This window comes from Aspergillus mulundensis (genome assembly GCF_003369625.1).
Source record: "Aspergillus mulundensis strain DSM 5745 chromosome Unknown scaffold_1, whole genome shotgun sequence".
NCBI classification, from domain to species: domain Eukaryota; kingdom Fungi; phylum Ascomycota; class Eurotiomycetes; order Eurotiales; family Aspergillaceae; genus Aspergillus; species Aspergillus mulundensis.
Window position 1 is genome coordinate 278,019 of NW_020797889.1, and position 13,739 is coordinate 291,757.

Sequence of the window (13,739 nt, forward strand, 5' to 3'; positions counted from 1 at the left end):
CATTGCTACGTCGCAACTCTGTAAGTAGTAAACGAGATGGGGCGTTGGGGGAAAAAGTCAGAATCGGCCTTTGATGCCATTGTTACAACCTCCGGCAGCAGAGTCTGGGTCGACTGATTAATAAAGGCTAAAGGAGCGAATATTCAGGGTGAAGCGCCTGGGGCGAGGCGTGGAAAGTTCCAGCGGTCCGTCCACCTTTGAAATCTAGTAATAATCTAATAATACTCTGTTACTGTCCGCGGCGATCCCTTTGACTCAGCCGGGCCTCCATGAGGCGATTCCGTATAAATTGACTCTGTGCTGCTCTCGCCGCTGCCTTCTCGCCCTCTTTGCCATTCTTTGTCTTTCTTCTCTCTCGCCGACCTTCTGCCGGTTCTAGATCCCTGAGTTCCGCCTCTTCTCTCCCTTATATATACCGCCATCCTCCATACATCTTCCTCTACTCGACCACCTACCTCCGTTCTTATCTGACCGACTCCTTATCTGCCTCGCGGCTTCGCCTCCCCAAATCACCCTCGCCCTTGTGACCGATCCTCTCCTAGTCACCTCACCTCACCACTCTACTCTTACCACGTCATCCTCAGCTCCTTCAATCTCCCAATCCTAAATAAGGACCACTCCGCCTCTTCCACCGGAGCGGTAGCCTCCAAAACTCTACCTTCAACCTTTCTCCAACTTCAACCACCGAAGCAACACATCATCTCCGCACCGCTATCCGATTTCGGCGCCGTCTCCTCATCTCCTCACCGTCTCCTTATCCGGACCGCTCTTCTCCTTCCTCTCGCCACCACCACCCAATATGGCTCCACGCAAGCCCCGTTGCAATTTCAAGGAGTGCAAGGAAGCCGCCCAGCGCATCGTCGGTGACTGCAGCTTCTGCAACGGCCACTTTTGCTCTAAACACCGAATGTTAGAAGCACACTCTTGCACCGGCCTCGAGGACTGCAAGAAGGAATCTCATGCCCGAAATGCGGACAAGTTGAACAGCGAGCGGACTCAGGTCATCAAGGGTGTATAGGACTTGAGTACACCATACAACCCGTGGAGCTGCGACCACCGCCATCGCTACACAATGCTCCGTGCGGATCTCTTATCTTTCTTGGCTTTACTTCTCCTCGTCGAGCATCTTCATTTCTGGGTTGGGGCATTTATTCTCTACTACACTACTTATTATTTTTCGCATTTTATGCGCGGCGTTCGACCAGTGGAGTTGAGTTGGTTTCTGGTTACTTTCTGCATGGTTTCGGATCTGGTAGTTGATTGACATCTGGATAGTCTTATGGCTACCTGATGGCAAGACCTCCTTATCAATTTGGGGTGGAATCTTGGGCCCATTTTTGGACTATCATCGTGTCCATTGGCGTGTCACATATCACATAGCCAGCGGGTAATAGGTACATACACTGCATATTTTCAACCTATCATCTCTCAATCCTTCTGTAGGAGTTCCTCGTAGTCCAGTAGCAATGAAAGCGCGACCAATGGACGTAGCCAGCAGGTGCTCTACCTCGACCAGTAAGCGTGCAGAACGTAGCAGGCACTATCCCAGCACACCAAAGATCAATAAGGTGCTTCAGCATAAGGTTCTTGGACCATCTTCACGTCGCTAATGGATACGTACAGAGAAGCTGAACTTAGATTCAATCTAGTGGCGTTCTGAAATGATAGCAAACTCGGTCCGCTGACCGAGAATCTTCTGGCCCAAGCCATTTACTTAACCAGGACCAATCTTCGGCCTGCGCGATGGTTAACACCCAACGTTCCGCTCGAGAACCAAAGGACGAGCGAAGATTGAGGACGTACATATCATGATGCTCACTCAGCCTGCTGAGGTACTTATTCAATTCTTCAACGCGCTCCTTATGCGTCTTGACACCCTCCCGCTTCAAGCGCTCTTGAACCTATCCGCGCCCATCAGCATGCACCCGTTCCAGGAATTCGAAGATTGTGAAACAGTCCAGGGATAAGGCAACGAATTTCCAGCGCAGTTAAGCCAAAAAAGCAAACACGCCGGAAGGAAGAATGCAGGAAAGCAGAGAATGGGTGTGAACCAAAGTACATCTCATTTTCCGAGGATGCATATGCGAGTGAGAAAAAAGAAAAACAAGAAATGCAGAGAGTGCGCAAGATAGGCGCGAATGCATTGCAACCGTGGACGTAACATACCCGTTTCCTCCTCGTCTCTTCATGTCTCCTCTCAGCCTCCGTCTTCGCATGCGTGTGCGCGTGCGTCGGCGTCGATGTCCCGGTTGACGGGTTCGATCCATCCTCCTGCTCCTCTGGGACTGCTGCAGCAGTAGCAGTAGCACCACCGGATGTCTCCTCGGCAGCCACATCCTTCTCCTTCTCCCTTTCGCCGGTAGCGCCAGACTCCGTAGTGCTGCCAGCGGCACCGGCGCCAGCATTAGTCGAAGACGAGCTCTTCTTGCTCTTCTTCTTCTTTACCCGGCCGTCGGCGACCTTGGAGCCCTTGAGCTTGAGCTTCCCGCCTGTGCCGGAGGAGTATTCGTCCATGATGACGTGATGTCGGGTCTTAGGACCTCGATCGGTTTAGGTATAGGAATGGATACTGAAGTTGGCGCATGTAAGGTTCCACTGCGAATGCAATGACTATGAGTGACGTGACGGATTAGGTGTGGCGCCAGTGCTGCTTTAGTCAATGGGTCATGTGACTCTGATCTATATCGGGGTATGAGGATGGCTTCTGGATATCTGGATATTGCACAGACTATGAATACACAAAACGAGAAGAATGGCTTACAGTAGATAATTATACTAGTTATAATCTCTGCTCTGTTGAGTGTTAAGTCAAAGTTGTGAGGTACAAAGATGATAATTGGTTCCGCCGCTGTATTTTGTATATATTTGAAGTCCATCGAATTACTGGTTGGATGAAAAGGCCGTGACATTCGATGGACTCATTAAAGAACTAGGATTATCCCTGACAAGGATTTAATCTTAATACTAGGCTATCAAACGGCCATAGAATCTACTAGTAATGTTGATTCTCGCCGATGGCGGATTCAACAAACGGCGGGGCTCTTATACCTCCGAAGGCCTTCTGGCTATCCACAAAGTCCTCAGATGTTCAGTTTTCGCTTTGCTGTCTTTTCATGATATGCACATGTATGGCTTTTCTTCAATGTTACTCCACATGGGGGTCTGCATAGAGTTAAACGGCCATGCTAAGTGAGAGAGCGCCAGAAAGACCATTTGAGCTTTTCGCAGTACGATCCATATATGCGACGGTCCGGGCGTAGGGGACTGCCATCTGATGTTACCTGGGAAGTTGAGGACGCCCCGGGCACGCAATGAACCTCTCACAGAATTGTTATTGAGTTTGTCCTTGTCCTGGTCCGGGTTAGAGTTCTTCAAGACCTGTCCTGGATTTGGGTCTTTTCAAGAATGTTCAGTCACAGTGTTTGCTGGCATATCACAATTGTTCCCAAATATAGCAAGATGGCATTGATCTGTATGTGTCATTTAGCATTATCATGATTTGTCACCGTAGTTTGTTTTCCCTAATCTGATTTAAGTAGCCCCCAACGTAAATTCCAAGCAGTAGCAATTGTACTAATCAAAAGGAATTGGACGCAGGCCTGAGCTCCCACCCATCCGCTTCCGCATCTCTTGCCCAGCAGCCACAGTACTCGGCACTTTGATCCCGCAACAATCGCCGAACCAGTCAGTATGCTGACTGTGGTCGTGTACATGGCCATCGCCATGCCCATGTGAATGTTCGTCGCCCTCTTCAGCACCCTCACCCATGCCCGGTTCAGCGGGTAGCAAGCTTCCAAACAGAAAGTGCTGCATGATAGGCAACTTCCCTAGGACTTCTTTGACAAACATTTTCTTCATACCGCTTTCAATCTTAGACCAGTTCTTCGCGCCGGAAATATCATCCAGCATGGGACTATGCCACCGCAACCCCTTGACTGTCTTGACACTATCAACCCACCGCACCTGGTCGAGGTACAGATATCGATCCCCCTCTTCATCGAGAATAGCGGTATTATGAATTGCTAACGGCGTGATGTACGGATGTGCAACAAGTTGCGCCGCGCCAAACAAAAACGGTAGAAAGTGGTAATCGTCCAGACCCCAGACACCGTGTGATCCAGCAGGCTCAAGGTAATATGTCGACTGCACATCCCGCATGAGCCGCATATACCGAACATAGACGCGAAACACGATCGTCTCAAAGTCCGGCTTTGAAAACAGACCTAGTTGGCGCAGACACAGCAGCCACATCATGAAGTTCAGCTCGTGCCCAGATCCATAGTCCAGTCTATCTCTTGACCCCAGCGAGTGGATCAGGTATGTGGATATCTCCTTGACAGCCGCTTCGTTTTGGATTCCTAGAATATCTCGGTGCCAAACCGAGCTCTGGGCGGCGACGTCGTCGAACAGGTCACGGAAGGCGGGGTTACCGAATCGGGAGCCGCCTTGATCGATGGACGGATGTCTCTCGACGAGCGTGCGGATGCTGTCTACTACTGAGAGTATTTTGTTGATGTGGGGTGGAATGTTGCCTTCTGCGTCGGCATCTGGCGCTGCGCGGCCCCGCACCGAGTCGGAGAGGCCAAAAATGAAGGCGAGAACGAGGGTATATGTCGGCGAGGAGAGAAATGTTTCATGGTCGGTTTTTGAGAGAATTCGGCGGACAGGAGGTGAGTAGGTGTGGGAGGATAGGTCTGGCGGGTTTAAGAGCGGAGGGGTGACGGGAGCTGGGTCTCTAGGGGATTGTGTTTTCGATCTGGCTACTCGCAGTTCTGACAGCTTTTGGGAGAGATCGATCTTGGGTTTCGGGGAGGTGTTCGTATTTGAAGCCATGTTGAGTGTTGTGTTTTGACGTATGGGGTTGTTAGTTTGCATGGCGAAATGTTATCGATGCTGGGGCCCCCCGGCCGACCACGGTAGATTCCGAATGCGGTTAGCGTACATAGATACCTAGGTAGGTAGTGACTAGTGAGAGTAACAATTTCCTGCGCTCAACTGAGAATACGGGTTAGATCATTTTATCAGGGTACTAGCAGCTTCTCTATGTTCCTAAAAAGTTGTGTATAGCGTAAACATCGTAAATTTGCGTTGTTTTTCTGGCGTCGTTGGTCACTTGTTATCTTTCAGGTCTCCCCTCTCCTTGACCATGTCTGCTATGCCCTTGCCAACGTCCGTTCCCAGATCCTCAAACCCCTTGATGACGCCCTCCCGATCACCTTGGCCCATTTCCTGACTCATCTTGAATTTCCCCTGTAGGCGATCAATGGTAATCTCTATGCCGATGATGTTCTTTTTCAGAAGGTCAACGTAAGATACGGGTGCATCAGACACCTGCCATGGCGAAGAATACTTCATGATTGATGTCTCGGACTGGTTTGACAGTTCCTCAATCTGCTTTTGCAAAAACGTTGTTGTCTCCTCGGACTTGGAGTCGCAATAAACACGAATCTTGCCGTACGCCTGTGCAGCGGCATAGTTCCAGGTGGGAACGACCTTGCCGGTAGCGGGCTTAGTCTCGGTGTAGAACTTTGGCGTCACATAGTGGTGATGCGGCCCGTTAAAGAGCACAAGGACCTCGTCTGACAGCTCAAGGCTCGCGTTGCCTTGTTCTTGTTGCGCCGCCAAAGCCTCCATAAGTGCCTTTGCCTGTGGGTTTTGCTTTGCCATATGGCCGCGTAATACTCCATTTGATAGACTGCCGTCGGTTGTCTCTGGGACATCTAGCACAAACGGGATATGGCTGGATTGAATGAGCGGATAGAGAGGTGACTTGATCGCAGTTGTGAGGATCCCCAGTGGGTTATCGCGGATGAGTTGTTGGAGTACGGCTATCTGAGCCTCTGCGTGAACAGCTCGTAGATACATGTTGGCAGGAATGTAAGATGGACTCTGGAGGACTTGGAAGAGAGTGAATTGGAGTCGGATATAGCGTATTTGGTCCTCTTATAAGCATTAAGAGTCATTTTGATGGCCTAATGCTTCTTAGCCATTTGGATGCTTTCAATCGCACGCCTTTAATTGGTAGAAAAGGCCGAATTCTCGTCGCCGAACTGCTCCAAATCATCAAATGGAAAGGCACCGTCAACCAGTCGGGTAAACCCCGCTTGGAGGCGAAACCGCCAGCACAAGCACTCTGGTCAAGCTCCGGAGGCTGGAAACATTAGACCTCGTTCTAGCGAGAACGCGCGTGGAAGGGCCTGCCAGTTGACCATCACTATCGACAAGACCACAAGGCATAGTCATAGTGAGGATTTGAGATACCAAAGAGCCTCGGTTGAATGGGAAAGTCCAGGAATGCAGGTCACGTGATTCCTTTGTTTCCTGTGCCTAGAGTTTGCCAATTTGGAATGGGCTGAACTCCTCTCCTATTTGAACCAGGCCATTCAAAGCCATTATCTTTGAGATGTCCACCTTTTCGATGTTTACCTCCTCGTTATACAATTCTTCCACCGAAATTAGGGGATAAATGTCCAGTCAAGACTCCTTCCAGTCCGGCTCCACTCAAAGGGTGGGGAAGAGGAGAGCCGCACCATATGGTCAGGCGTGCCTGCACTGCTTCAAGACCAAGTCCAAGTGCGTCAGGCAGGGCAATTCTGAGAGCTGCGAAAGATGCATTCGGCTCAAGAAGGAATGCTCCTCGGCGGACTCCCTTCGCAAGCGAGCAGCCCAAAAGCCTCCCGACGCTGGGTCAGCTGCCATTATTGCAAATCTCCAGGCGCAAAACAATGACCTCAATGCGCTACTGCGTAAGGTTGTCGAGAACTCAGGATCCCCTGTTGCCCTGCGCGAATTCATTGAAGCGCAACAGCGAGCAGGCGAAGAAAACCAAAAGGCTCACGAAGAGAGAGAACCCGCCCCTTCAGACCATGCGTCAACCACTTCGAGTGACTGGAGGTTATTTCCAGAGCAAGAAGAGACGCGCCTTGCCATCTTTCGCAACCGCATGCTTCCATTTCTCGCGTTTGCATATCTCCCTCCAGATCTTACTGCACAAAAGCTGTTTGCAGTGAAACCACTCTTCTTCCAAGCCATCATGGCTGTTACCTCGCCGTCGATCCAGGAGAGGCGAGTACGTGGAAGCGAGCTCAAGAGATTGATGACTCAAAAAACCTGGCAGAGTATCGATTCAAGCCTAGACTTGCTACTCTGTATCCTGACATATCTCGGCTGGGGCTATGACACATTCGTCAACAAGGCCTCCACTTCCAGTCCGTCGCGCCTCACGCAAACAGCAATGGCAGTAGCCCATGATCTTCGCGCAGACACGTCGGGAATCAAGCGGCTAGACCTTCTCCCGAATGAAGTACTAGACCCGGACCAGCATAGACATGATACAGGTCTCCCTGACGACTCGGTCCAGCAAATCCTGGAGAACGAGAGGGCCATCCTGGGATGTTTCTTCTTGAGCTCCATGTGCGTTCTTGCCCTTCCGATCTTGTTCCAGACAAAGCTAACCTGGGTTGGCACCGCACCAGGACGGCATCCCATTATAAGCGGATGGAACCAATGCGCTGGACACCTCAGCTGGAAGAGTATCTCGACACTATTAGTAGGACCAAGGGATGCCCGACTGATGAGGGGTTCTCGTTTCAGGTACGCCTACAGGTGCTTGCTCAGCAAGTTTGCGAGCAACGTGAACAGCGGGAATTAGACCGTTACCAAGCGGCTGTCCACTCAGCATCCTCCGGCCCGACAGAGCCACTGCTTAATAGATGGTATCTTGAGGCTCTCCAGAAGAAGTTGCATGGGATAACAGACTCTATACCACCGTATTTAAAGGACAACGGTGAGATCTATTTATTGATGTTACAACAAACCTACTGACAGAAGCCCAGAAACGCTTCTATCACAATTGCACTACACCTCGCTCAGTATATACGAAACAATCCACCCCGTCAATTCGGACGCCGAACACAGCTCGCCTTCACTGAGCGTATCTTCTGCTCTTGACGAGCGAGACTGCCACTATCACACGCTTCAGGCCATACGGGCTTTTTTCGACATTTTCCTAAGATTTACCCCCTTGAATTGGGCGGGGTTTCCTTTCCATCTCTGGGCGCAGGAGATCCGGTGTACTTCCGTACTAATAAGGCTATCACTCTCGCCAGCTTATCGAGACGAGGTCCGCAATACAGTCGACGTGCTGAACGTCGTGGATGTGGTGTCAGACAGACTGAAAGGCGCTGCAACTGAGATGGGCGAGACTTCACCAGAAGATTTGTTTGGGACTCTTTACCGTGTCGCGAGGATGCTGCGCGCTTTTATAGGCCCGAAGCTGGAGCCCGCGCCTGTGCCAGAAGAGCAACACGGCGCTCTTCCCTACGTGGAAACGCCACTCTGGAATGAACCGGAGATGGTTGCGCCGTCGCAACTGGAATTGATGCAGATGCTCGGCTTCAACAACATGATGGCGACCTCTAGCGCGATGCCGTATAATCCCTCTATATACTACTACACGTATAATTAGCCAATATGTGGACATTTCGCATATTGGTCTTCGAAGCCTCACTTCAATCAAGATTTTGCAACTGCCCGTCAGTCCAGTAAACAAGATTCTTTTCAAGCGGTGCTATTTGCCACACGGCAAAGTCGTTGAAGGCCAGTCCAAGAAACAAACCACCACTTTGATGAATTACTTACGAATTTTGACCATTGCGCCCTGTGATTAGTATAGACTTCCAGATCTGGAAGTTGAGAGGAGTGGGGCCGGTGCGAAATTCCATGAGGGTTCCATGGGTGGATCGGCCCAAGCTTCGTGATAAGGTCTATAAATCCAGCAGAATGTCTACTCAAACCCTCAGCAGCTCATCTCTGAAGTACCTCGACGTGCTCACAACTACAATCTCCAGGCATTTTCGCACCTCACAATGTCACCGTCAGATACTTTGCACCCCGCGACGTCGGCCCTGCACGCCGACGACTATCTCAACTTAGTCACGGATGTCGCGCCTCCAATCCACCTGTCCACGATTTTTCGATATCCCAAGGAGCCAGAGAGCTTGATCCTGTCTGAAGACCCAGTGGTGCGTGTCGAACTCTACGGACAAGCACTTGCACGTCATTAACAATTATACAGGACGAATTCGACGGTAAGAACTATGTCTACTCTCGAGAATTCGCCCCGAACGCTACCCGTTTCGAGGCCGTGCTCTCATCACTCCTAAAGGGCTACGCTGTGAGCTACTCGACAGGTCTGGCTGCGTTGCACGCCGCACTAGTCTTTCTAAACCCTCGACGTGTATCCATAGGGGAGGGTTACCATGGCAGTCACGAGGTTATTGCCGTTATCAACCGTCTCTCTGGCTTGCAGAAGCTGCCACTCGACTGTCCGGCGGAAAGTCTGCAAGAAGGTGATGTCATCGTACTCGAGACTCCCGTGAATCCGCTCGGAACTGTGTTCAGCATCAAGGATTTTGCCGAGAAAGCTCATGCGAGGGGCGCATATCTCATTGTCGATAGTACATTTGCGCCTCCGTCACTGCAAGATCCTTTCTTGTGGGGTGCTGATATTGTGATGCATTCCGGCTCAAAGTATTTTGGAGGCCACAGCGACCTATTATGTGGAGTGCTCGCGGTGAAGAGAAAGGATTGGCAGAAGAAGCTCTTCGAGGACCGACTGGCTTTCGGCAACGTCATGGGCAACATGGAGAGCTGGCTTGGTCTCCGCAGCTTACGGACGCTGGACATCCGAGTGCAGCGAGCCAGCGAGAGCTCAGGAAAGTTGATTGGATGGCTACAAATTGCCTTGAAGACACCGAACCCAGTGCCAGACAGCGAGGAGCACCTCGTGCAAACTGTGCTCAAGGAGATGTACCACGCCAGTCTGCAGGACGAGCCCTGGGTACGCGAGCAAATGCCCAACGGCTTCGGTCCGGTTTGCTCGATTATCTTGCAGAGTGAAGAATTCGCGCGGAAGCTTCCGAGCAAGCTGGCTCTGTTCCAACATGCGACCAGTCTGGGTGGTGTTGAATCTCTGATCGAGTGGCGTGCATTATCGGATGCCCGTGTCGACCGGAAGCTGCTGAGGATTAGCGTTGGGTTAGAGAACTGGGAGGACTTGAAGAATGACCTGCTTCGAGGGTTCAGGGCTTTGGTGGAGGAGAAGTGAGGCGGATGCTCTTTGTCTTCGAGGCTCCATGTTACATAAGTAGACAATATCCCATGATTTCAAATAGCCAGTGTTTGTTCTGCCCTGTCCAGTATTTGACATTGGGGCTGAACGATGTTTTGGCACTGTAAATAGTTAATTAGCTAGTAAAATGCTGATTGACCAGGGTCCAAGCTGGACGAAATTTGGCAGATTCAATGCCTAATGCTTGGTGCCACGTAGAGAGTCGATAGACCGCGCCATATGCTTGGCTGAGAGCCAATATCGATACTAAACCGGGACTCATGACCCAATTGTCAGTAGAAGCCAAACGGATTGTTGAAAAACCATCTATGCGGTTCCCGAGGAACAAGCTGTTGACCGCCCTTCCCGAGAGATCTGGCAGAAAGCGACGATCAGCCTCGGGATCTCTCTCGCGCTAAACCAAATCTAGTTGGTCACAAGCATGGTGCAGGGGCGCGTGATGGCCTCTGCTGCAATCTTTAAGGGTCTTGGAGAGTAAGCTCAATAATCGTAAGCCAGCGGTGTGAGAGGACTCCTCCGCCTCAAGTCCTCTTCCTCAGAAACAAGGTCCTCAGACGAAGCGAAACCAAGGATGACCGCAGTCCACAATAGCATCTTGACTCCACCGTGAAAGCTGGGGTATCTCTTCCGCAGCCCACTATCGCTACCCACCATCTCAACCATAATCTTAGTTGTGCGCCTCAGCGGTGGGAATCCCGCAATCACGCCATCATGGACCAGTCTGATCTCAGTCCACGGCAGACGGGCGAGGTGCGTGCTGACCCTGCCACGCAAAGATCTTCGGATCCCCACGGACCAACTCATCTCAATTCGCATCAGGCGACCATGCCTCAGGGTCAGAGCCAGGGACAAGGCCAGGAACCCCCGCAGCCTGCCAACGAGATAACGCCCATAGTCAGCCACAGCAGCTCTCACCAGCAGCGACGGTACAACTCCACGGAGAATGTGCTGAGGAGCTCAGATGGGGGGTCGGGGTCAGCGAAATTCCCGACTCGCCAGCGCTCAGGCAACCAGAGTTCACTACGACAGAATCCCGGGCCAGAATCCGAAGAGCCTCATGCGTCCTGGTACTCGCGGCTTGTAGACCGGTATGGGAGTCTAGAACTGGAGAACAAGGGAAGTGTTGCGAGAGATCATCTTGCGCTAGGTGCGTTGCGACGGCTACTTGCTGCTCTTACCTACTATAACACCCAGGCGTATGAACATGCACTGACCCTTTACAGAGCGCACATTCCTTGCCTGGCTACGAACATCACTAGCCTTTGCATCAATCGGCATCGCCGTAACACAGCTCTTCCGTCTAAGTAACACGACAACTCAAAGCGCGAACGGGTTCGAGCTTACACCGCAAAGCGTTTCCTCAATTATATCGCCTGGGTACGATGGCAGCGCATCGGTCATAAGGATAACAGATACATCCCAGCGCCTGCGCAGCCTAGGCAAGCCACTCGGCACGACATTCATCGGCGTCGCGATCCTCATCCTCCTCGTCGGGTTTCATCGCTATTTCGAAAGCCAGTACTGGATCATCAGAGGCAAATTCCCTGCTAGCCGGGGCAGTATCGCGCTCATTGCTTTTGTGGCTGGTGCCCTGATTATCGCGGCGCTAGCTGTCATTATCGCTATATCCCCTGGCGCTATTGAAACTTAAATGGTGGCGTCCGCTTAATGTAGTCGATCCGGAGTACATACATACATATCTGGCAATCTGCCATGCGTCTTTATCGGGCTGGAAAAGCCTAATGTGAGGCTGCGAGCTCGAGACGTTGGTTTTTCGGGTGAATTATCTATGAAGTATTTGATATTAGGCGAGGAAGAGGTGCGCCATTCCCACGTTTCTTTGTCATCTTTGCGCGCTTTCTTTCTTTCGACTGCTGTACTATTATATTATATCTTTGTTCTTGCGATCTGCTGGGATGGGGTTTATTTCATCTGTGTGTGCATGGATATAGCGAGGTCGGGATTTCATATTTGAGAGCGAGTTGTCATGCGCTTTATTCCGTCCAGTGGTTGATATATACGTGCGGCTAGACCGATCCATACTCTTGAGCTAGGCCAGGTTTAATAACTGCAGTATAAAAACCAGAGCGCGTGTCGTACAATGTACACAAAATGGACTTTTCTACGGAGTTAAGCGTGCAATCATAGTCGTCTTACAGAGCAGTAGAGTCTGGGTCGCCTGCAAGGCGCCCGGCAGGGCTGAAAGCGTTGGCTCAATGACAGCAGGAGCCTGGAGGTGAGACAAGGGCTTCACCTAAGGCTGAAAAGCTCGAGCCTCGAGAGACGGAGTCTCGGCCGCAAAGGCTTGTAGCGCAGCGCGTTGTGCACGAAGATGGCCATCCTATCAGAAAGCCGACTCGCCCAGTCCCGCAATATTACAGAGTTCGGGGCCCAAGCACTCTGCAAAGTTCTACAGTTCCAGCCCTGCAGACAAACGCTCGCCTTCCATGGTATAGAATCGGCAACGCCGAGCGAGCAATGCACTGTTCGTGACTTCACGATTCGCGATCTCAACCAAGGTACCGACCCGTCGACCGTACTTCGTACCTATCGCAGTAACTGCAGGCGAGTTTTCAATGAATGATCGACTCGAGACTCGAGAGTCGAGATTCGAACTCGGTACCACGGATGGGCATGATCTGAGCCGATTCGCTGCGTCTTCTGGAACTGATACCCGTTGCGAACCGAACCAAGGTCGCGGACTCCGACTTCCGGGAGCCTGCGGAGTCGTACAATGATCAGCAAGTACGGATACTCCGCAAACGACGGGCAGACGGACAATGTAAGGGCGTTGGGCAGGGTCTGAATCTGCGATTATTACACGACAGGGAGACTGTTGTTCCTGCGCAGGGGATGAGTACGCACTGGTGACTGCGGACTTTTTGTCGCCGAGGAGGAAAGGACTGAGGGATGAAATCTTGATGATTGCGATTTGGACAAGCCCCTTACGGGGGCATCGGGTTCGGATGGCGTACATTCGGTCGGTCTAAGTCTCGAAGTCTTCGATTTAAGAAGGCAGGGACCTTGTAGCAAATCATGCCTTGATGATCGCGGTTTTATTCCGTGCTTCTAGTCAAGTCTCGAAATGCATTGTACAGTTTGTCATACATCTCCCTTGGGTATACCTGTTGCACCACCAAAAACGTTCGCGGCGGCCACTGCGCCGCCAGGTCACGGATGGGTGTCAGTGTCACGACATATCCAGCCAATTGCATCGAGGATTTCGTTTTGCGCTTGTGCAAGATCGAGTGAGAGCTGCTAAGGTTAACTGCAGGTGTTTGCATCGGCTCCGAGGGAATTACACTGGGTCAGCTCGGCATCCGGACGCGTGCAGGAATGACTACTCCGGAGTAAGGTTGAGCCTTGACAGGGATTGGATACGGCGCCTATCTCGATAATCACAGGCCAGGCCGCAAGGGACTCCGCTATCTTTTGCGAGGAGGGAATCATTGAGCCTCCCATAATCTCAGTAGCATCTTATTGGCTCGACCCTGGAGTCCAAGCTTTGGGTTATGGGAAGAGGTGCTGTCGTTCGTGAGTCTAGCCAGGGTCGGATCCTGCGGTGTTCCTTTCACGATGGGTAATCGTGGCATTGGATGGACTTTTA

General features: G+C 51.4%; 6 protein-coding genes across 6 annotated transcripts; 3 read left to right on the forward strand and 3 right to left on the reverse strand.

Annotated features, from left to right (window-relative positions):
* Positions 1-1,714: 1,714 nt before the first annotated feature.
* Positions 1,715-2,514, reverse strand: DSM5745_01652 (DUF1754 domain-containing protein; the record flags this gene model as incomplete). The annotated part of the gene is made up of 3 exons (XM_026743668.1): positions 1,715-1,736; positions 1,804-1,901; positions 2,167-2,514. 3 exons carry the CDS (start codon positions 2,512-2,514, stop codon positions 1,715-1,717), a joined length of 468 nt encoding a protein of 155 aa, XP_026606831.1.
* A 1,059-nt stretch (positions 2,515-3,573) lies between these two features.
* Positions 3,574-4,833, reverse strand: DSM5745_01653 (serine/threonine-protein phosphatase 2A activator; the record flags this gene model as incomplete). Its single annotated transcript, XM_026743669.1, has 1 exon — positions 3,574-4,833. One exon carries the CDS (start codon positions 4,831-4,833, stop codon positions 3,574-3,576), a length of 1,260 nt encoding a protein of 419 aa, XP_026606832.1.
* A 276-nt stretch (positions 4,834-5,109) lies between these two features.
* On the reverse strand, positions 5,110-5,865 carry DSM5745_01654 (FMN-binding negative transcriptional regulator; the record flags this gene model as incomplete). Its single annotated transcript, XM_026743670.1, has 1 exon — positions 5,110-5,865. The coding sequence occupies one exon, from the start codon at positions 5,863-5,865 to the stop codon at positions 5,110-5,112; it is 756 nt and encodes a 251-aa protein (XP_026606833.1).
* Positions 5,866-6,466: 601 nt separating this feature from the next.
* DSM5745_01655 (Zn(II)2Cys6 transcription factor domain-containing protein) lies at positions 6,467-8,467 on the forward strand (the record flags this gene model as incomplete). The annotated part of the gene is made up of 3 exons (XM_026743671.1): positions 6,467-7,413; positions 7,476-7,786; positions 7,836-8,467. The coding sequence occupies 3 exons, from the start codon at positions 6,467-6,469 to the stop codon at positions 8,465-8,467; spliced, it is 1,890 nt and encodes a 629-aa protein (XP_026606834.1).
* A 400-nt stretch (positions 8,468-8,867) lies between these two features.
* On the forward strand, positions 8,868-10,108 carry DSM5745_01656 (putative transsulfuration enzyme family protein; the record flags this gene model as incomplete). Its single annotated transcript, XM_026743672.1, has 2 exons — positions 8,868-9,023; positions 9,077-10,108. 2 exons carry the CDS (start codon positions 8,868-8,870, stop codon positions 10,106-10,108), a joined length of 1,188 nt encoding a protein of 395 aa, XP_026606835.1.
* A 735-nt stretch (positions 10,109-10,843) lies between these two features.
* On the forward strand, positions 10,844-11,783 carry DSM5745_01657 (uncharacterized protein; the record flags this gene model as incomplete). The annotated part of the gene is made up of 2 exons (XM_026743673.1): positions 10,844-11,279; positions 11,356-11,783. 2 exons carry the CDS (start codon positions 10,844-10,846, stop codon positions 11,781-11,783), a joined length of 864 nt encoding a protein of 287 aa, XP_026606836.1.
* Between the last annotated feature and the right edge of the window lie 1,956 nt (positions 11,784-13,739).